The sequence below is a fragment of the Micropterus dolomieu genome, linkage group LG06 (assembly GCF_021292245.1).
Source record: "Micropterus dolomieu isolate WLL.071019.BEF.003 ecotype Adirondacks linkage group LG06, ASM2129224v1, whole genome shotgun sequence".
In the NCBI taxonomy this organism is placed as follows: Eukaryota; Metazoa; Chordata; class Actinopteri; order Centrarchiformes; family Centrarchidae; genus Micropterus; species Micropterus dolomieu.
In genome coordinates, this window is record NC_060155.1 from 29,184,490 (window position 1) to 29,208,034 (window position 23,545).

A 23,545-nucleotide genomic window follows, 5' to 3' on the forward strand; every position below is an offset into this window, starting at 1 on the left:
GCTTCAACTAACGGTTATCTTCATAATCTGTTAGTCTGCTGATTCTGTTCTTTACTGATCGATCAGGAGATGATGAAAAATTCAGTTTACTAAGAAACCACAATGTTTTTTTTAAAGTAGTTGCAGATTAATTTCTAATCTAATCAAGCCACCGACTAATCGTTACAGCTCTGCGTTCTTCCAGATTAAATATAATAATCAGTTGGATCTCCAGTTTCTACTCTCTGATGCAAATCTAAAAATATATTACGACCTACAGATGTTTACATTTTAATTACACACAGTAAATATTACATGTTCTGTTATCAAGCTGAAGATGATTAAATTACTTTATTTATTTTGCATGAATAGTTTGTTCTTCCTCTCGAGTGGAGCCTGTGAGCGCAGAGGATTCTGGGTAGGGAGTGGTGCTGAAATGCTGCAGACACGATGCGCCCCCCCCCCACCCCCCAAACCACCTCAGGGCGACACCTCGCCATCTGGGGCGTCACAGAGACAACACGTCCCTGCCAGACGGCCCTCTGGGACGGAAAGACACAACTAATAGACAAACGCAACCTGTGAGGAGCAGATTCTTCAAAGGGTCGTAAAGCTGGAGCTGGACGTTACAGCCAGCGACGTAGACCAGGAAAACTCTGTGTGTGATTACAGCAGCGTCAGAGATGTGCTCTGGTTTTTAACCTTGATCAATGCTTCAGAGGATTTAGGGGGAAGTGACCAGTAGAAAGTTTTCTCCTCCTCGTTCCATAGATTAATTGCATCAGATGTTTTTCTGCCCGACTGCAGACGGAAAGAAACGTGGAAACCAGGAAGGAAGAATATTTCAGGCTCCAGGGTGGAAAACAGAAAGTCATGGAAACATCAGTCTGCGGCCTGTTTGATGGCGTGCCGCCCCCTGCTGCATGTTTGTGGTGGTGTTTCTGTCCACGCCGGTCTGAAGCGTGTCTTTTAAATTCACACAGACTTTGTTTTGAATATCTTGAAGTAGTTGCTGTTCAGTTGTTTAATCAGTGATTTGTTTGGTTTGGAAGATGAAGACTGATAAATTTGCCTTTCTTTCACGCTATTCTTCAGTTATGTTGAATTTGAACAAGTTCAGTGCAGAATCCTTTTTTTGTTTGTTTAACCAGACTCCCTTTTAAAAAAAACAGTGATTTGACCTTGCAGAACACAGGCGCTGCTGGTCAAACGCTGCCTCGGTCGGTTAGTTTGTTGGTGTTATGGTGTGACTTGGTGTTTTTAAAGGGTTAAAAATATCACAGTCACACAATAATACAAACAAACAAAAACAACAAAATCACACAACAACACAAACTAATTGATGGAGGCAGCGGTGGACCAGAGAGGTAAAATGACGTTATCAATGGCGTCTGGTGGTTTTGACGAGAGCAACATGGCGACTGTTTCTGATTAAACTCTTTACAAAAAGGTCTCTCTCTGTAGGGATCCTGTCCATAAAGCTGTCAGACACTTGGAATAACAATCTGAGAAAAACAAGCACTTTAGCGGACGCACTTTTGCCTTCAAGGATTACGCTGCAGACCTGTTTCACGGCTGCTCAGTACAAACCCAGAACAGGGCATGTCCCTCATAAAGAGAGTAAAAACAGGATTTTCCAGTGCAGCACTGAGCTGGTGTGTTTCCAGTGGAGTCCAGCAGGGGGAGCCACCTCCACAGCTGTGCGGCAGTAACAGACTGACCACAATAAAATCATCTCAAACCAAAACACAGCAATAAAAAGCACATTTTAAGCATTTTTTCACTGTGTTAGAAAATCCGAGACCTGACTGACCCAGGACCAGGGAGGACTACAGACCCGGGTCCTGTGCGGCCCACACAAACGCATCTAAACACACAGACAGAGCTGCACTCTGGGTCCTGGTGTTGGAGTGTGTGTAAAAAAGCAGCGGGGTAAATTTAGAAGGCGGCCATCACATCTGAACCTGTCAGCTGCTGTCACTGTCACTGCACACGCTCAGTCTGCACTGCTGGAGTGTGTGTGATGAGTGACGCGTGTGTGTGCAGCCTGACTCAGGCTTTAATAACGAGGCGGCGGCAGCAGCAAACCCAGATGGAAGCTAATTGGTGCAAACTGTCCAAATGTAAATCATTTTAATGGAGGCTTCTGTCTTTGGGTTCTGGAGTTCCTCGTTGTAATTCGGCTCCTCCTGCCCCAAGTAATGGAGCCGCAGCAGATCATTGGTCTTTTAAGTGTTTTATTAAACTGTAAATCCCAAAATTTCACCTATTTTATTTATATTTTTTTTAAATCTCACAGTAAAATGATTTCCTCGAACGTTTTCCGAACTCGAGACAGCCGGTATCAGACACACTACAGTGGACACCTTGTAGTTTGTTTACAGTCTTGTTCCCCTAACATCTGTTTTCATTGCTGAATAATTGATTATTGAAAAAAAATGATCAGCCAGGAAAGGCATCATTTACATACACATTAAACTTGTGTATAAAAGTGTGAAGTTCACAATAACAATACATGTTTTTCAGATTATAAATCCCCAAATTAGTCGTTGCCTCTTTATTTAGCAAATACCAGCTTTTAAATGTAGCTTGAGGTTGTTTAAGGTTGTTTGTGCTGCAGCCACAGAAAAGTCTCGTCATGGATTAAACGGGTACATACAGGAAGAACTAACTACAGCTGATCTGCTGTTAACAAGCAAACTATTTTTGTTCAAAGAAAGGAAGAACTTCATGTCTTCCATTTGCCAGATTTACGAGAGAGGACGAATTTGTAGCAGACAGCGTTTCACAAAGTTTATAAAGTTTCCTCTAACTCAGCAACTCACAAAACTCTGTAATTTTTTGAAGGGAGTCTGGTGTGAATTAGCCCGACAGAGATGTAACGACCAGGATCATGTGTGTAATGATTATTAAGAAGTCATTGCTGAAGAGAAAATGTACAATGAGGTTACAGCCGCTAAAGTGCAGTAACGTGGCCTTTAAAGGTACTTATTGTACTGCATTTCCAGCCCTGTGTTGTAGTTCTCAGTTCAGTTCTCTTTAAAGACTCTTTAATTTGAGTGGACGCTGGTTTCATGAGGCTTCTCAGGAAAGTGTCCGTCACTCGTTGGATCTGAAGCTCATTGTTCTGTTTTTAATTGAAAGTGTTTTTCAGTCGAAGCTGCCTGTAGTTAGATTTCCTGTTCTGTGTTTACTGCTTTTGAAATCTGAATGTGTCACATGTGGCGTGGACCTCGCAGCGGACGGTTTGAATCATTTATTAAGATGAAGAACTTATACCCTTTCACTCCTCCTCACTTCTCACATTTTCTCTCATCTCCTCGTCACCCTGAGTGACTAACGCACCGAGGAGGAGGCAGACTCTCTCTCTCTGTGTTGTAGCCATGCAGGGAAACGGGCCAATTAAAAGCGATGACCAGATGGGAGCAACGGACCGTCTCGCTCTGTAGATTCTGTCGTCAGGAGGAATCTCTCAGCTTCCTGTCGTCTTCGCCCAAATCCGCCTCCTTATCGTGCACACACACTAATATTCGTCTTACTGTCTGCGGAGGGACATCTCATTAACATAACGCATTTTCCCTGACCTGAACCCCAACCAGGTCTTTACCCTCAATCAGCCCTTTAATCTTTGTGGGGTCCAGCATTAAGGTCCCCACAAAGCATTAAGGTCCCCACAAAGCTGGTCAGTCCCCACAAGTATAGTGGACTCCCCCCATTTTTTTTTATTGGATCCCTGACTAGCTTACCGAGTCGTGATCATCCACAGAGCATCAGCGTTACGGTGTTTCCAGGAGAGCTCAGCTTGAAGAGCTTGAAGTGAAGAGTGAAGTGCTGCCACACTCTGGAGGTTTGAGGTGGTGAAGGTGTTTCTGCGGCGCTGATGTTGTTGTAGTAACTTTACTGTTCACATCACTTTAGTCCGTTAAGCTGACGGCGTCGTTACGGCCCGACGACGACATGAACGAATCGATTATTAAATTCGTCGGCAACAAATTTAATGATCGATTTTTGTCGACTACGACGACTAGTTGTTGCACCCCTAAATCAGATGGGCGCCGTTTCCTCTGCTGAGGTTGTTAGTTCCTTGCTTGTCAGCTCCTCGGCGTCCAAAATGTTGTGCTCTAGTAAACTATTGTTCAGATATAAATGGCGAGGACACAGCAAAAAGGTCAACAAATATAGATTTCATTTTCCAGCAACCCAAAATCAAAGAATTAGTCATTTCCCTGACATTTTATTTTTTTTCCCCTTTTAATGGAAACATGAAACATGTTTTATACTTCCTGTAAATATAATCCAGTTAATCTTATTTCCATTCGGTATATTCGTTGTTTTAACACCCTTAGTTTGAAAACTGGACGTTGTCACGCGTGTGTCCTGGCGCTGAGTTCACAAAGTCCGACACAGTTTGATAAATGATGTCGAGCGTCTCTTCAGGCAGGACTCTCATACTAAAGAGACAAATTGACAGGATAAAGTCTCTAACCTGCCTGTCGGCTCGCTCTGGGCCCTTTCAGTGGATTTACCGTAAAGGCTTGAATATGAGTGCACTCCAGATGTAGGAGCGGCTAGCTACAGCGTGTTCTCACAAACGTTACCGTACTGAACTCGTCTCAAGTGTGAGTGCGCGAGCTTATGGCAGCGGCACAAAATACAACATTAGAGATGTGAAGTGTGAAAATAGTTTCATATGTTCAAATGTTAACTTTGAATCTATGGCGGAACAAATTAGACGGCGGCGGGCCGAAGTAGTGTCCGTAAATATTGATGAAGAGACGGTAAACGCATTCAGCAGCGAGTTGTCTAAAGTGCAATTTATACTTTTGCATCAAATCGACGGCGAGCCTCTACGTAACCACCTACCTTACGCTGTCGCCTACGCTCGATGTGCACGTCCTCTAAAATGTAGCTACACGTCGAGGCGACGCGGACCGTAAGAACTGTGATTGGTCGGCTGGGTAGCCTCGCAATGCCTGAGCCGACAGGAAGTGCCCGTGCTTTTAAGGAAATTTTACCAGCGGCTGTAACTGGGTGGATCGATATATTTGACCGTCACAACCGGAGCGAAATGACAGAATGTGATCCACTCGGTCGATAACGTCTGAAATGGCTTCACCGGCCGCACCTTTACAATTTTACCCACATTCACGTTAGCGGAGCGCTAACAGGAAGTTAGCCTGCTCGGCCGGCAAAAGCCACCACAGTGGACGCTGTAGCGCTCGCTCTCTGTCTCCTCCTCTTCCTCTCTCTGTCTCCTCCTCTTCCTCTCTCTGTCTCCTCCTCTTCCTCTCTCTGTCTCCTCCTCTTCCTCTCTCTGTCTCCTTCTGTCTTCCTCTCTCTGTCTCCTCCTCTTCCTCTCTCTGTCTCCTTCTGTCTTCCTCTCTCTGTCTCCTCCTCTTCCTCTCTCTGTCTCCTCCTCTTCCTCTCTCTGTCTCCTCCTCTTCCTCTCTCTGTCTCCTCCTCTTCCTCTCTCTGTCTTCCCCTCTCTGTCTCCTCCTCTTCCTCTCTCTGTCTCCTCCTCTTCCTCCCTCTGTCTCCTTCTCTGTCTTCTCCTCCTCCTGTCTCCTCCTCTCCTCCACATCACTGACTCTGTCCTACATCACTCTACCTTCCCTCAGGATACACCCCCCCTCTCTCTCGCTCTGTCTCTCTCTGTCTCTCTCTGTCTCTCTCTGTCTCTCTCTGTCTCTCTCTGTCTCTCTCTGTCTCTCTCTGTCTCTCGCTCTCTCTCTCTGTCTCTCGCTCTCTCTCTCTGTCTCTCGCTCTCTCTCTCTGTCTCTCTCTCTCTCTCTGTCTCTCTCTCTCTCTCTCTGTCTCTCTGTCTCTCTCTCTCGCTCTCTCTCTCTCTGTCTCTCTCTCTCGCTCTCTCTCTCTCTGTCTCTCGCGCTCTCTCTCGCTCTCTCTGCCTCTCGCTCTCTCTGCCTCTCGCTCTCTCTCGCTCTCTCTCTCTCTCGCTCTCTCTGTCTCTCGCTCTCTCTCTCTCTCTCTCGCTCTCTCTCTCGCTCTCTCTCGCTCTCTCTCTCGCTCTCTCTCTCGCTCTCTCTCGCTCTCTCTCTCGCTCTCTCTGCCTCTCGCTCTCTCTCTCGCTCTCTCTCTCACTCGCTCTCTCTCTCTCTGTCTCTGCCTCTCGCTCTCTCTCTCGCTCTCTCTCACTCTCTCTCTCTCTCTCTCTCGTTCAGTTCTCCTCGTTTCCGATGAGTCATGTGACCGACCTCTCTCGCTCCCCCCCTCCCCCCCAGAGACCAATCACACCCCCACAGAGGAGAGCTTAGCACACACACAGAGACGCACGCTAAACACACAGCGGCGCTCGCTCGCTCTCATCACCACCACTCTGTCAGTGTAGAGAGAGAGGAGGAGAACGAGGGAGAGAGGAGTCGAGGCGAACGCCTGGGAGGAGGTCAAGAGGGAGAGGAATATATTCTACCAGGAGAAGAAGAGGGGGGAGGAGGAGGGGTCAGCGGAGAGGAGGTGGGGGGAGGTTCTCCCTGAATGAAGGAAGAGCTCTGGGAGTCGTTTCCTCCCCGCCGCGATGGAGCGACGCGAGGAATGAGGGCGGATGGTGAGAGCAGGGAGCAGCAGCAGCAGCAGTGGAGGAGGAGGTGGAGGGGCTGGAGGTGGAGGCGGAGGAGGAGGTGCGGGGGGAGCCGCGGCCGGAGCCGGGCGGCGAGGGAGGAGCCGGCAGCGCTCTCGGAGGAGGCGGCTGTCGGCCAACTGCCCCGGCGCCGACAAGATGTCCCCCGGCTCGAAGAAGGTGGAGTGCTTCTCGCCCATGCTGTGCCACTGCAAGGTGGCCTGCACCAACAGCACCATCTCCCTCATGTTCGGCTGCAAGGTGGGTGGAAGCGTCCCGACGCACCTGCCGACGCTTTGGGAGGAGGGTCGGTTGGGCGGGCGCGAGTGAGGTCACGGCGAGGGCACCGCCGGTTTGTTGGTTTGTTTATGAAACCGGTAGAAAATTAAAAAAGTAGAAAACCAAGCTGGAGTCTGTTCACAGTAATCAGACCGACGAGTCGATCGTTTGGTTTCTGAAATGTCAGAAAACAAATACTCAATAAGTCCGAGGTGACCCAAGAAGAGAAGCGGTGAATCCTCGCCACGGAGACACGTCGAAGCCGCTTGTAAACCGACTCGCCGGTAACCGTTTCAGCTCTAATCAGGATGCTGTGAGCAATAAAATGTGAGAAATTGACAGTCCAACAAATAAAAATCATTGCTGATCGTTCAGTTTCTTTACTGGCAATTTTATGTGATTACGTTTTTTTACGACTTTGGTAATCTTATAAAAAAACTAATAATTACCACGTACTCACCAAGTTAATATCCGTACTTTGGGAATACAAACGTCTTCCTAAATGTGGCAAAAACTTATTTTAATTTTGACAGAATAAAACAGGACTGTAATGTGATCTTTACGGGCAAAACAGTCCGTCCACTAAAGAGCTTGTTTTTGCGTTTTGTCAAATCCACCAGACTCCCTTGATAAAAACAGTTATTTTACCTTGCAGAACACGGGAATTGCTGGTCTGCCGCTGCATCATTCGGTTTGTTTGTTGTTTGTTTTGTTATTGTCTGACTCTGTTGTTTTGTTTGTTTGTGTCGTTGTGTGACTTTGGTGTTTTTAACCTTTTAAAAACACCAAAGTCACACAACGACACAAACTAACCGATCAAGTAGAAGAGAGAGGTAAAATTGCTGTTTTTATCAATGGAGTCTGGTGGCTTTGACGAGAGCGATGTCGTGACAAAAAGGTCTCTCTCTGTAGCGATCCTTTCCATAATGCTGTCAGACACTTGGAATACAAATCCGAGCCCGTCAGCGATAAAAACAAGAACTTCACTTGATGTACTTTTGCCCACAAGGATTACGACGAAGCCCTGTTTCACTGCTGCCGACTGCAACGCGCTCGCTTAAAACTGGTGCAATTTAAATAAATGTTGTCCTAATTAGTCACATAGACACAAAAACATGAGGCCAGAAGGTCCTGGTGGAAAAATACCCTTTAAAGGCAGCGGGGTATCATTTAAAAGCAGCCTGAAAATATTCTCGGTGCTCTTTTTATCGCCACAAACGGCATGTTGACAACTGTGAAGTCGTTAAATTCAGTTTACATGCACACCCTTAAACCTGAACACTCCATCACAGCAGCAGCGGCGTGGGATCATATTTACTCAGCAACATTTTAATTCAAACCCCTAAATCCATGAAAATTTAAACCAGGTTCTGCTGCAGTCTCTGTCAGACAACAGCTGAGGAGGAAACCCTGTTGACTCGCTGTCACTGAGCGGCTGTGTTTACTGTTTGACCTGACGCGACACGATAGGCCGCCGGAGCCGCTCGTCGCCTCTGCTTCAGTGAGCCGACCAGTCGGAGGCTCCGATTGCAGCAGCGCTGAGGCGCGATTGGCTGTGGAGTTGGGAGTGTGGCAGGCTGGCAGGCACGTGCATGTGTGGTCAACATGTGCTGTGCAGGGAAACGCCGACCGACCACGACCACACACACACACACAGAGGAGGGAGGCTCAGCCCAGACAGCACGCTGATCTGTCAAAGTTAACACACCTGTGGTGAGCGGAGAGCATCGTTAAACCTGATCGATCTCGTCATGAGGAAACGCTGTAGTGTGACTGTCTGCTGAATCTGGCCTCAGAAAAGAGCCTTTGAACTATGTTCTCCTTTTTAAAATGTCAACATCAACGTGGATCCGTCTCCACCTTCCAATACCGAACTGATCGATTAGTAATAATTAATGAATGTTTCTACACGTTGATTAAATTCCTGGCCGTTTAGGAGCAGATATCTGCCAAAACACGTGCACTGACGGATGTATTGATTTTTACCACATTATAGTTTGTACTGATCTGTGGAATTGATGCATTGATCAGTTGGTCTCTGCACCGTCCAGCTCCATCTGTCAACAGAAGTGTTTCTACCTGCCTCCTGGAAGACGTTCATACAGCTGCCCTGGAAGGTTAGCGGGCCTCGGGTCTATAACAGTTAATCGGTTTGAGTAATGTTTTAAGAAAAGGCTTAGGAATAAATATCAACTATAAAATGTGAATATTTTCTGGTGTCTTTGCTCCTCTGTGACCGTAAACTGAATCTCTTTGAGTAGTGGAAAAACAAGACATTTGGGAAGCGTTGATCGACATTTTCCACCGTTTAATTAATCGAGAAAATAGTGGACGGATGAATCCACAATGAAAATAATCGTTAGCTGCAGCCCTGCTAATATCGGAGGATGCTGGAGCTCCGGCGTGAACGTCCCAGCTGCTGCTTCTGGTTTGAGAGTTTCTCAGTAAGAACAGACGCTGCTCGTACGTTCGGCTGTCAAAGACCACCTGCTGCGTTTGCACCTCCCATCCAGACTGAAACAGCGAAAACGGAGAAGTTTGAAAACGCTGGCGACCCAGTTTTTCGTTTTAAAACTCCGGTCAAAAACGGAGGACTTCAGAAACGATGACGTTTGGCTCTCTGATTGGCTCTGATCAGTCATGCAAAGCAGAAACAAAGTTTTTGGTGTTTTTATTAAAATATTTTGCACCGTGCAGATAACACTTACAGCCTACACTTGTACTGTGCATGTCGCCGTATTTACTTTGTCTGTTTCCCGCCGCCACCGCCGCTTTTAACTCCCGTGTTACGTTCAGTAACGGTCCCAGCTCCTTATTGGTCCATGCAAAATAAAACCTGGTGCGGTCTACATTTCTTTATTCGCACATGCCCAGTGTACATAAACGGCCACTAGATAGAAACGCTGCTGTGGACGGAGATCGTATTGAGTGGTGTGGACGGCGCCTCAGGTGAGATCACGGCAGGTAACGGCGTGTGAGAGGAAACACCAGAGGAAACGTCCTCTTTAATCTTTATACACTGTGGCGTAGAAAGCCTCTGAAGTACTCCATGAAACAAACCTCCCAGTTGACCTTCTGACCCCTCCGGCTCTGATTGGACTCAGGCGTCAGATTATTGCTGCCTGTCCTGCATGGATCATGTGATTGATTCTATTGTTAATCTGAGGGATTGGGAATCTCTTAAATCTCAGGGTTACAGATGGACACGGCGTGTGATTAACCGCTCGGCTGTAACTCCTGCTCTGTGGCAGTTTGATCACAACCGGTCTAAATTAAGACCCATTGATCAGCTGCCATCGACGGCTTTCACTCGATAGATTGTGCCGGAAGTTGATGAGCCGCGCAGCCGTAAAGTATTTAGTGAGCTGCTCTTAACATTCAGCTGGACGCAGACAGATCTGGACGGAGCTCCACGTGTTACTTGAAGTACTTAGTGCCAGATAAGATCATAGTTAAACTTTAGTAATGAATAGTTCCAGCAGATGAGGCAGATCCTTTCAGCTACCAACCAAACCTAATGTTAAAATATGCTGTTTTATCAGTTGGGTCATCTGGTGTTTAAAGCATATTAGCAAGTATTTTCACCTTATAAAGTTGATCATATATGTGTCATTGTACCCATTTTAAATCTGCAAATATTGATGAGCTTTAAAGGTACACTGTGTAATTCATGGCCACATGCCCTGCTATTGGGGGAAAAGTCATATTGCGTTGCGAGTGAAACGGCAAAAGCATGAATGGTTGTGATTATTGACGAGTTATCACTTAGCTTTAACAACTTGGAGACTGAACCAACATGTAGAGCATTTTTACTACCTACAAAAAAGAAACTGCTGCAACTGGAAGTAATATAATGCTGGGCGATGTGGCCAAAAATGTTATCACGATAAAAACATTTCATATAATTTGATAACGATAATTATCACGATAAATGTCAAATCGTTATTTCTTTAAAGTTTTAAAGGCAGATTTTTTTAAAATTTAAGAAACCAGATGGTTGATTGTGTGGTTAAACTTTTCGTTGTGGTCAGAATGTGACGAACAGTACATCACTTCACAAATCTGAGTAAAACATTCAAAACTATTAAGATAAAATATTTTTCAAAAAATATGATTAGTACATTTTTTTTCAGTCCTTTTCCCTCCAACAACAAAAATATTTTTATAGAAAAATTAAAGGCTAATTTGTTTGTGATTCAAATGAATTAAACCAAATATTTACTGACAATATATTGAACATTTATTATATTGATATTAAGGAAAATTACATTGTGATAATTGTCATTATTGTTTTATTGCCCAGCCCTAAACTATATGGTATACTAATGTTATAATCAATATAATAACATTCTAAAATTAATATATTATTATACCAACAGTATAATGTTTCCGTTTCATTCAACACGTTACTGAGATGTATATTAGATAGGACTCTGCAGGAACAATGAAATTAACCAGGGCGTTATAAATGCGGCTCTCTAAATATCCACCTGTGACAAACCAAACGGTCGACCAGCGCTTAATATTTGAAGCACAATTCAAGAAAGCATAATGTAATGAATGTGACTGAAGCCATATTGGTTTGACCTAAGTGGACCTGATGAACTGAACATGAACGCTTTCTGCTTTTATCTGATTGTTGGCGTTCTAGAAACAGTTAGTTACAAACACGCGATGTTATGGTTACACAGGGAGCCTGAAATGTGAAGGGACTCAAGGAGATAATCAGGTAATAAAGAATTTTCTCCTGCATTTGGGACGTTGCTCCTCGCTCTGTTCTTCCCGTCTTCCTCCTTGTGTTCCTCTTCATCGCATCCCTGAATCATCCAGAAACCGTCCTCCTCCTGAACATCCTGCTACATCCGCGCCGTGGTGGTGCTCCTATTTATAGCAGCTTTTGGCAGGCAGGAGTCGGCGCTCTGCCTCCCCCTCCTCCTCCTCCGCCGCCTCCTCGCTGTCGTCTCTCTAAGAGCTGTCGAGGAGGAGGCTCTCTTCAGGCAGACGCCGTCATCAGTGGAAACCTCTGCCTCCTACATCCACATTTCTCTCCACAGTGAGTGGGCTCAGTGTCTCCCTGGAGGACCTGTGATCTGTTTGCAGGCCACATCACAACCTTTATCTCCTTCTGCACGACTTTAGATCCGTTTAAACACGTTAATATCAGCCTCTGAAATGTCAACACTCCAGAATAAGGTACAGCAGCCAGAGAGCAGCTTTTATCTTGTTGCTGCAGACGGACATGGCCTGCGGGGGCGTTGCGACCACACAGAGGGACCTGAACCTTTAACCTGACTGTTTCCACTCACTTCCTGCTCTCAGTCAGTAATCGTGGGCTTCTTTGTGTCTGTGGGTTTTTTTTCTCTCTGTCGAGTGGCTCAGTCCGCCTGCAGCCTCCTGATGCGTCTCCATCTGCCACTTTATGGTCGTGCAACATTCAGAAAGAGCTGTTTGTGCAGAGAGAGAGAGCTGGACGCAGCTTTACCTACACGTCACCTAAAGATCTGATAAAGCAGCTGAAGAGAGCAGGAAATACATTAACAGTTCCCTGAACAACCCCAGATATTTTCACCTTGGTTCCATGTTTCTTATTAAACAAACTTGTCTGTATTACGTCCCTTTACAGGTGCTGACCCGCGTTGGTTGATTGACCCGCGTTGGTTCCAGGCGCTGACCCGCGTTGGTTCCAGGCGCTGACCCGCGTTGGTTCCAGGCGCTGACCCGCGTTGGTTCCAGGCGCTGACCCGCGTTGGTTGGTTGGTTCCAGGCGCTGACTCGCGTTGGTTGGTTGGTTCCAGGCGCTGACTCGCGTTGGTTGGTTGGTTCCAGGCGCTGACTCGCGTTGGTTGGTTGGTTCCAGGCGCTGACCGGCGTTGGTTGGTTGGTTCCAGGCGCTGACCGGCGTTGGTTGGTTGGTTCCAGTCCCTCGAGGGTTTCGCGGCCTTTTCTGTGATTGTTGCTCCTGAAATGCCTGAATTTGTGGCGGCTTCTCTTATAAATTGTGGTGACTTTGTCACGTGTTTGGTTTTTTTTGCTATGTAATTGTGACGATAAGTGAAAACTGCAAAGGTAGATGTGATGTTTTGACCCCTCCGGCTTCCTTCTCCTGCAGGAGGCTGCAGGCAGGGAGGCTGATTGGGCTGGGCAATCACCTGTGCAGCTCCACCTTCAGAGCTTATTTAACCAGGACTGATCAGTCTTTTATCTCTCTCCTCCTAGGCCGACGTCCTACCGGGTTTGTCTTGTGTTTCTTCTTTGGTTAATTCTGACAACATACATGTATATCTCACTCATTCATTCACTGCTGACACAACTTTGCCACACTACATATTATTGGTGATCATTTGATCCTTCTGTTACTTTTATAATAAATCATACCATTGGCGTGCAAACCTGTTGTGTCTGTGACAACTGTAACCCTGCATATTTAAACCAGCTGGCCTTGGTTCTTCCCTGCAGCAGCCTGTGTCTCAGTGTCTCGTCTGACATCCTCCTTGCGTTGCTGACATTGCCTCTCAAAGTGTTTGTCAGGAGACGATTTCCTTTATGTTCGACCACAGTACTGCACGTTCTGCAGAACAGTTTCCCCGCTTTGGTAAAGATCACCTGGATCCTGTACTTCACGGCCCCTTGCTGCTGTTGTGACAGTGTTTTGCAGAAACGGAGATGAGAGGTCAGATTTGCAGGAAAATTGCGCTGGATTTGCAGAGATTAGTTGAACTTGTGTTGATGGTTGTTACGTTGTGACAGGGACGGGTTTAAGATGTCAGGGTGTGGTAGGATCTGGACGTTACCACCAGTGCACTACGTGATTATAGCGAGACTCTGTAATGGACCAGATTATCGTCCAGTACTACGCCTCGTTAACACGATGCAGTCGACACTTCAGGCGCCGCCGTTTGGAGGTCAGCGCAGCTCCTGCAGTATAATCTGCCGCCTCCTCGTTTTAATCTGTGGCCTCTGACACGCCTGTAATCCCCCGGTAATTAAATCAGTGGTTAAAGCAGGATCGTCATCCTGGATAATTACTCCAGGTCAGGAGTAGAAACACTTTACATCTGAACACACAGACGGGTTTCTGTCATCACGGAGATGCGCGCGCAACCAGGGGGCAGCAAGCAGCGCTCCGTCTTCGCCGCACATCGGTTTAGACGGCATATCCCTCTGCAGTGTTGGGCAAATTACTACTTTTGAACTAAGGTTACCGTTTGCACATGCATTTATAAGAGAAGTATTCAGTGCTTTTACCAAACACACAACGTTGCTGAACACGGGGTTCACATCCTGCCATGAATCACAACTGAATCCACGCCGCTCTCTCCTGCAGAGCGGACGGAGTTTCTTGCTACAGGCCAAGTTTCACGTCGCTGCTTTAGCAGGTGCAAAATTGTTCGCGGTTGAAAGCTTTTTGCTGGTCGCACAAATCCAGCCAATGAGAGCAGGCAGCTACTTTTTCACTGCAAAACACTTTTATTCACCTCCAGCTCTCTGTAGCTCAGACGATCGCTGCTACCTGCGTGTGCTGATCCATTCTTTCACCCAGATTCTTTGTCTTTATAATCGCTGCCTTTTATAATGACAAACAACAGCTGTTTCCTGTGTAGGTCACATCATTTCCCGTTTCACATTTCATGTGTTTTCTTGACTAAACCTGGTTTGGAGACCAGCGTCGGGTGACACAGCCGCTGTCACCGATCGGTCACAACGACTTCAAGACTCCCGCCACAAGACGGCAAGCTGTGTAGTGTGAACGGCACGGCCATCGGCGTAGTCTGCGCGAGGGAAAACCCGTCTGTTCAGCCCCATCAAAGTGGGGCAAGAGTCCTTGAACCAGAATCTTTCAGCTGTATCACATGGGCTTCATCAGTTTGCCTAGTTGTCTGAAAGTTGAGCTTCAGGGTTCATTCTTGGCTTTGGGAACAGCAGTTGAGGCAGCAAATAGCTGCTGTGGAGCTCTCGAAGATCTTTTCACCGTTTGATGTTTCACACAGACGCAGGTGGTGGAACTCGTTCCTCTGAAGCGCTGGTGTTTCTGGGTAAAAGTAGCTTCAGTTAAAGACAGACATGTGAAAAGGTTGAGCAGGAACATGACTCAGACACCCTCCAGAGGAATGATTGACAGCATGTGATCAGATTCGGCTACAGCTCCCGTCAGCAGAGCGAGGTACCTGTCGGTCCACATGTTGACACTCTGAGTTCTGAGTAGAACTACAGACCCGGCTGATTGAAGCTCGCTGTACTCACCTGGACTAAACGGCGAAGGCCTCAACCCAAAGCAGAGTCTGGTGCGTAGAGACCGCGTTCAGCTGTGTCGTTTTAAGATTGTTTATGAGGGTAAAGAAGCGTCACTCTGTAACAGCACCTGTGTTTCTGTAGTTGAACAGAGTTGGTACGTCGTCTCTACAGCTGATCTCACATCAGCTTCGCTCCATAAAACGTTTATTCATGTCGAATCAATAATTCATGCTCAGGACCGTCTGTGTTTGGATCAGGAAGCTCCTGAAAAAATAAAGATGCTGCAGTGTGTCAGATCAGTGTTTGCCATTAGTTACAGAGACTGCGGCGGCCCGCAGGAAAGCCAGGAAGTCGTTGCAGGCGGAGTCTTCATGGTGAATCAGCGGCCCAGATCGAGCACTGCAAAATGGAAGATCTGAGGAGTTTCACACAAAGAGGATCTTAAACTGTCCGGTTCAAAGACGCAGACTGGTGTGTGTGATTAAATAGGGTCGGGTACTGAGAAAAATAATTAAACCCTTTCTGTTCATTGCTTCCTAACTTTTTGCGCTCCCGACTGAACTGCAGGACGTTTCCGCCAGGGCAGCAACTAATCTCTTAATTTATTCGAGTAGTCGACTAATCTAGATTATTTTTGTCACCCCCTAACCCTAATTAAACCATTTAACTAGTTAGATATCTTTTAAGTGACTTACTGATCTCCAACACGCAGCCCGACTGGCGAACGTTCCCATTAAGTGAACGAGGTTTACTCTTCAGAATGAACACCAGTATCAGATCCTGGGGTAACCAGGGAAGAAGACAAGACGGCGTGGGCTCCTCCTGTAACTCACTGATTGATGTTCCTTAATGTACTTTAAACCTTTACAAATAACTTTTTTTAAAGCTGGGTCTCCGACGTTGGCAGCGTTGTGTCGGACAGATTTGTGCTGTGGTGTTCACGAGAGAGAGAGAGAGAGAGAGAGAGAGAGAGAGAGAGACGCTGCAATCAAATAAGATTTTAAATGGGCCAAGTAAAAGAATCAGTTTGTGTCAGTGTTGATGTTGTGGCGGGCCGTCACAAATAAATGAACGTATAGGAACACTGCCTTTCGTCTGTTGTTGCTGCTGCAGCGGTCTGAGTAACTGGGACCAGGGCGCTCTGTGGGCGGGACTGGCCGGCCCGCTGCCGCCGCTAACCCCCGCGGGCGCTTTTGCAGCTTCTGAACCCCGAAAACGTTTGAGCACATTTTCGATTCGCCACCAACTTTTGTAAAACTGCCAATATCCAAGTTCTACACAGCTGATTTCTCTCCTCAAGTGTATTTAGTGATGAAACGGCTACAAAACTTGTAAAAACAAAAGCCGTTCTGCTGTGGGCCTCTTTCTTCTCTTTTGAACCTCGATTCAGTTCTGATTTTAATTCTTAAAGTTGTCAGATCAGGAGTCGGCTCCGGAGCCCCTCAGAAGGTGTTAAAGTGAAACGTGTGATTTCTCTTCAACGAGCGGCCGCCTGCCTTTTCACACTCGGCCGCTTTCACTGCTGAACGGTGTGATCAGCTGTTAAGGCTCCACACGTTTCATCTTGCACGGCTCGGTTCAGAGATTTTGGGCAGTTTTGCTTCTTTCGGCCGTGTGGAAAGAAAAACTTCACATTTAGTAGTTCAGCAGTTTGTCTCTGTGCGTCTATAGATTTAGGAGTTTAGCTTTGAAATGCTGCACGTCCTCCTGCTGGAAAGCGCTCTCTCTCTCCCCCCCCCCTGCACCCTAATATGGTCATTTCCTCTGTACCAACAACAACATCGTGAAAGTACAGAGGCGTGAAATCTGATTTCCCAGTGTCGATTTCTCACCTGATATTTTTATATACATTTTTTAAAAAGGACATTTTGTACATTATGTGTTAGTTTGTATAAATACGTCTGGTCTGTAAATTATGTGTCAATGTTGCTGCTGCAACAACGCAATTTCAATAAAGTTTTATGTCTCCATCTATTGGTTTAGATGCATCACGTGGCGTGCTTTCCGCCTGTGAGACTGTAACTCAGATATCAGTGTGATGTGTTTTAGATCTTCTGTGATCTTGTTGTTAAGGATATGATTAGATATCTGCTCGGCACATATTGATTTTTAAGAAAACGTGTTGAATTTTACAATATTTATGTTTTAAAGGTCGTTTTTTTTCTCGTCCTCTGAACCTGAAATCTAAACTTCAACAGCTCTTTTAGACACCAAACTTTTCCAGTTTCATTCCTGACTTTATTCTGCAGATTTGTACAGAGGGGTTTGTTCATATATAATTCATAGCCTGAATTATAGAACATTTTATTCCCAAAAAACATGGCAAAAACTGCTTTTTAATGCTTTTTTTTTTTTTTTTTTCCAAAATTCCCTCTGTAAAAAAAAAAAGGTTTAAATCTAATATGTCAACAACAATTTTGAACCTGACCTAATCCAGTGTTCAGGTTTCATATTTCATGAGATACTGCCTCATTTGCATATTTTAACTTAAAATGTCATAAAACCTGTGATACCAAAAGGACTAGGAAGGTTTCATGTATTAAATCTTTTTAGCTGCAGTGTCTGGCCTTAACAACGGCTCACACTCAGATGATTATTCAGGCTTTTTAATACGTGTTTGAACCCGTGAAGAAGAAATTCGCACGCTCGCTGACGAGGCAGCAGCGCACTCGAGAGTGGAGCGTCTTCTGGCTCTGTGGTTCAGTGTATGGAAACAAATCCGAGGTCTTTTCACTGAGCTGTATGTTATCTACAACCTCTTTTTTGTGGTTTCGATTCAACAGCACGCGGAGCGCCATTTTCACTTGTGATGCATAATTCACAGGTCGACGCGTTAAGTGATGATGTGACGAAGGACCAGGGTTGGGAAGTAACGGATTACATGTAACGGCGTTACGTAATCAGGATACAAAAATAAAGTAACTGTATTCCGTTACAGTACAGGTACATTTTGTAAAAATGAGGATTACACACAGGGATTACTTTAAGAACAAAGGGATGTTTTCTATTTAAGTGTTTCCTGTAGAATATTGCAGTATATTGATCGGCGTGTCGCGAGTAGTTGAATGTGATCGTACAGTATTCCCAGTCTGACCACTCTCGCCGCAGTGTTTCAGCAGCGGAGCGTTCAGCCTGCTTCAGCTACAGCTAGCAGCTCTTTGTTCCGCTCTCTGCAGGCTAACGTTACGTATCCACACGGAGCATTTCAGAATAAGAGCGTTTTGCCCGTTTGATTTTGCTGACTTGTTCAGATTTTGCTTATTTGTTCAGTTGTCCTTGATTTTTGTCATTTTTCTTTTTTTGTTTTGTTTCAACTGTGTTTATTGTTGATCTACGATCGGGATTCTGCAAAGGGTGTTTTTATTTTGAAAATCGCCCACATTTTCCATGCCGTTCCTGCCCGGTTCACCTGCTCTGTGCTGCTTGACGTGACTTCCGTCAAAAATAGACACAGGTAGACCATAAATATTGAACTTTAACGAAACTTCGATAAAAAAAAAAATCGCAAATCAAATTGTAATTCGAATTTTTATTTATTTATTTTCCAAAATTGTTCAGCTCTACTTCATACTATTGATGTCGTATGCGCTAAAAGCTCTTAGTAGTATTTATTGCTGCACCTGTTGTCGTGGATCTCTACGGTATTGAAGCTTGTATTTTGTTCCTCACATGTCAAGTTACTTTGGATAAAAGTGAGTAAATGGAGTTGTAGGTCGCTGAATAAGGTTTAATAGTTCATTTTTCCAAGATGTGACAAAAAATAAGTGAACAAAAGAAAGGAAACAGCGGGAGGCAAACTGAAACAGACGGTTCACTACCTGCAGTGGATGTTCATCTATAAATAGCCCAAACGAATAGTTAACACCTGTCCAGTGAGGCGGGGTTCAGAGGTGGACAGTCTGGGTCCTGTTATGTAACGGCAGAGTTCAGGACGGCCGAGTCGCTGCCTGTCAACATGAACCTCCCTCCTGTTTAAAGCCGGAGAACAGATGAGTAAGACTCTGACTCATCAGGATGTCTGTGGATCCACAGAGACGGCGTGAAGAGGAAAATGTCAGCGTCGCCTCGGCCCACGTCTGTGCTCTGCTTTTGTTTTCAGTCCCTCCTAAAGGATGATTATCACAGCTCGGGTCTGATGTTGGTGCTGCTGACCGTGAGTTTTAGCGGCAACAACTTAAACCTGCGTCCTCTCTGGCGGCCAGCGGGGGGCGCCTTAAACCTGCGTCCTCTCTGGCGGCCAGCGGGGGGCGCCTTAAACCTGCGTCCTCTCTGGCGGCCAGCGGGGGGCGCCTTAAACCTGCGTCCTCTCTGGCGGCCAGCGGGGGGCGACTCCAGCGGCTGCAGAAAGAAGTCTGTGAGAAAACGTTTCTACTTGTCAGCTGATTTATTCCCTCAGTAAACACTTTCCTGATGAGTTTATGGTCTCAGTCGCTAGTTTCAAGTCTTCTTCAACACAGCATGATGTTCATTTAGTAAATTATGGTCCCATTTAGAGGAACAGAGACCAGAAAGCAGGGGAGGCTTTAGGGCGGGGCTACAAGCTCATTGACAGGTTGCTACCATGGCGACCACCGTTTCATCCAAATATGGTCACGTCCAGTGCCTTGTTGCCAAAAATCGACATGGCAGCGGCCAAAATGCCAAACTCGAGTCCACAAACCAACTGGTGACATCACAGTACGTCCACTTCTTTTAATCCGGTCCGTTTTCCTCTCAGATCTTCTTTTTTAGACCATCTCCTCCACGTTACTGAACACCAGGTGCGCAACGGTATGAGATTGTTACAGGGCTGGACAATAAAACAATAACTAATTATCGCAATGTGATTTTTTTTCAATAAGAATATAACACATGTTCTATAAATATTCAATAAATGTTTTCTATTATTCACTTGACACGAATTAGAACTTAATTAAGATGGTTATTTTGTTGAAGAAACAAACAGGACAAACAGCTTTTACTTAATTTTACTCGTGCATATTTGTTGAAAAAGATTTTGTTCTGTCCATAAAGAAAAGTTTAAACCACAATTTAACCATCAGGTTTTTTCAGCTGCGATGTTATCATGATAAAAAAACATTTCATATCATTCGATATCACTAAATGTCAAATCGTTATTTCTTTCAAGTTTAAAGGCTGATTTTTGCTCCTGACTGAAAATTGAAAAAACCAGATGGTTAATTGTGCAGTTCAACTTTTCTTTATGGACAAACACTTGAAGCCAAACAGAGGATCACTTCAAAAATCTGAAGGACAACATTCAGAACTATTATGATAAAAAATAAATAAATTAACAAATATGATTAGTAAATCTTTTTTCAGTCCCCTACAAAATATTTTTATAAAAAAATTAAGTGCCAATTTGTTTGTGACTCAGATGAATTAAACCAAATATTTATTGACGATATATTGAACATTTATTATATTGATATTGAGGAAAATTATATTGCTATTATTATTATGGTTTTATTGCCCAGCCCTACTTTAAACTCACAAGAAATAAAGATTTGATACCTATTGTGATAATAATTGAAATCAAAAAATATGAAACTTTTTATCGTCATAACGTTTTTGTATGTATTTTGTATCGTCCAGCCCCGGATTGTTACGGTACGATTAACATCTCATGTTGTTAGGGCTGACCCCGAATAGCCAAAGATTCGATGCTTCGATGGGCGGAGCCTGATTCGACTGTCGATCTCACAGTTGAAGCTTCGCAGTGAAACAAGGATACTCAACTTCTGACTTTACATAGAACTACCAGTTTTCTCCCAATAAGTTAATATACAGCCTGTTACAATCTACATTTCAATGTTTAAAAAGAAGAGAAAGAAAGTTATTAGCAGTAACAATGGCCCTTAAAGGAATGAAAACGATAACAATAATTTCACAAAATGATTTGTCCTGACAAAACTCTAAACCTTTGTGTATAAAGTCTCCCTCTGAAAATAAATAAAAGACGTGCAGGCGTGATAAACGTCGATTTTCATGCCACGGCACTTCGCTGCTGCCCGACTGAGCGCACACAGCACTCTCCTGGAGGATGTAACCATCAAATATTTAGATTCTGAACACCAGTTTAAACTATTTCTGGCTTCTCTCAATACTACATTACCCAGGGGCCTCGGCACTGCTCGATGGCCGCACCCTTTTTTGGGGAATAGAAAACCAAAGATCATAAATGTGTCATTGCAGTTTGAGGTGTTTTTTACACTTCTGACACGTGTATATTTCATTTTGCGTGAACCGAACCTTTGTTTTAGAGACGCGTCTAATTATTATGTTGCAGCCATGATTGTAAAATACTCGTCGTCTGGAGGTTCCCGGCTGCTGGGTGATTGTGGCGTGAACCAACAATCCCTTCACCTTGTACAGAAAGACATGGGTCCTCTGTGATCTGATGTTTTTGTGTAAATATGTTCATATTTTCATTTAGCGCAGACTAAAACAAAAACTCCCGTGCTGAACCGTGTTCTTGTGTTTCCTGTTTCAGAAGTACAGGCACCACGATGAGGACTCGTCCCCCCAGGACCAGAGCTCCCCACAGCTGACGGAGGAGGCAGGGGCGGCGGAGCTGGTCCAGGTAGCAGAGAAAAACCTTTCCCAGATCGAAAATGTGCACGGATACGTCACCCACGCTCACATCTCACCCATGAAGGTAGGAGACGGTCTGCTGTCTGTTCCTCTCTCTCTGTCTGTAGTGAGCGACTTTACTGGCGTCAGAAACCAAAGTCTTTTTATTTAAGGACTCAACGCGTCGTAAACACGTCCTTTAAAGGCCCAAACGGTTCATCATTTGCAGTCCTCAGTGTCACGCGACCTGGCTGTTAGTTAGTGTGTCTCAAAAGTCTCAACTTGGATCAGAAATGTTTATTTTTTTTATCAAAATCTAAACCTGACCAACCTGCAAAGTTATCCAACATGTTTTATTGTGAAAGTCTGAGAAAGCGTCCTTATTTGACGCCCTGCAATGAGAACGGGCTGGAAAATCTTTCTCTTTAAAGAGGTGGTATTCTGCTCATTTTCAGGTTCATAATCTTATTTAGAGGTTGTACCAGAACAGGTTTACATGCTTATATATTTTGTCATACTGCACATTGCTGCAGCTCCTCTTTCCACCCTGTGTTGAAGGATTCGTTTTAGCTATGGAGTGATACATCTTGTTTCTAAATGATCTTTGTTGGGAGTTGCACATGCTCAGTTCCTAGTTAAGGACTACTAGCCAATCAGAAGCAGAGAAGGGTTGGACTACAAACCAGCTGTTTTTAGGCAGAGAGTTTTCTGTGGGAGATGGGAACTCCCTGTTCCACTTTGCAAACCTGTTACATACACAAACAAGGGAAATAACTCAATAAAGGTTGTTTTTTTCTTAAAGGAGTGGGGAAAAAGCCAAAAAGCAGAATATCACCTCTTTAGAAGACAAAGAACTTAAGTTTCTAATTATCAGCAGCGTCTTAACGAGCTGTAGGCGACAAAGTTAATTTTGCCAGATGGTAATAATATCTGCTGGTAAATGCACTCAGCTGGAGCTCAACATTTAAACGGATTAATGTGATCTTAAAATAAAAAGCTAGATCATGTTTCCATATCACTGAGTGGTGTCGAGTATTCGACTAATGTAGTATCTTAATAAATGCAGGCTGAACTAGATCATGTCCCTCAATGGTTGAGTCTACTAGGAAGTGACGAGGAGCACCTGAACAAACCCAGTTTCAGCGTCTTCAAAATCATCTATGACGTCATTTAAAACTGCATCGTCCCCCCAGTCTAGTCAAAATCAGATCTGACACTAAGAGGATAAACGTTAACAAAGCTGGAAGTTACCAGACTCCCTCGACAAATTGAGGAATTTTAGCTTTCAGCTTCCGATGGATGGAATTAACATTCAACAAAAAGAACCCACCACCAGTATGTTTGTACCTGATACCTGCATCTGTAACAACTCTTATTATTATTATTATTATTATTATTATTATTATTATATGGTGTCAAAACTTCCAATAATCACAAATTGATAGCTTAAATAATAAACCTTCAAGTCCTCCAGGAGCCAGTAAAGTCAAAACCTCTTTATCTGTTCTTTGTTCTATATTCTCTCTGTTCATATATGTTTATTATTTATCAATAAATATATATTTCTGTCCATCTGTCAGTCACCACACGCTCTCACAGACCAGGTCTGAGTCACTGTCTTTTAAAGTCACATTTCCAAAACCTTTTCCTTCATAAACTCATTTTATCCTGATGAGCATAAAAACAGTTTCATCAGTCGTCATGGATTTCAACTGACAGTGAATCAGTCCTGACACACACACACACACACACACACACACACACACACACACACACACACACACACACACACACACAGGGTGGATGAGGGTGGTTGCTTGTCTGCGTTGCCTCCATGTGGTTCATTAAAACCTTGAAGCTGCTGTGAAGCTCGCACCTGTCTGCCCCCCCCCCCCCCCCCCCCCCCCC

At 44.7% G+C, this 23,545-nt stretch overlaps 1 protein-coding gene across 4 annotated transcripts in view; it reads left to right on the plus strand.

The window, feature by feature from the left end:
• Positions 1 to 23,545, plus strand: part of LOC123971865 (discs large homolog 1-like protein) — a 101,125-nt gene that overhangs the window by 37,791 nt on the left and 39,789 nt on the right. For all 4 annotated transcript variants that reach the window (XM_046050889.1, XM_046050890.1, XM_046050891.1 and 1 more), the window contains one exon: positions 21,558 to 21,722. In XM_046050889.1, coding sequence (XP_045906845.1) covers positions 21,558 to 21,722 — 165 coding nt within the window. The remainder of the gene's footprint in view (positions 1 to 21,557; positions 21,723 to 23,545) is intronic.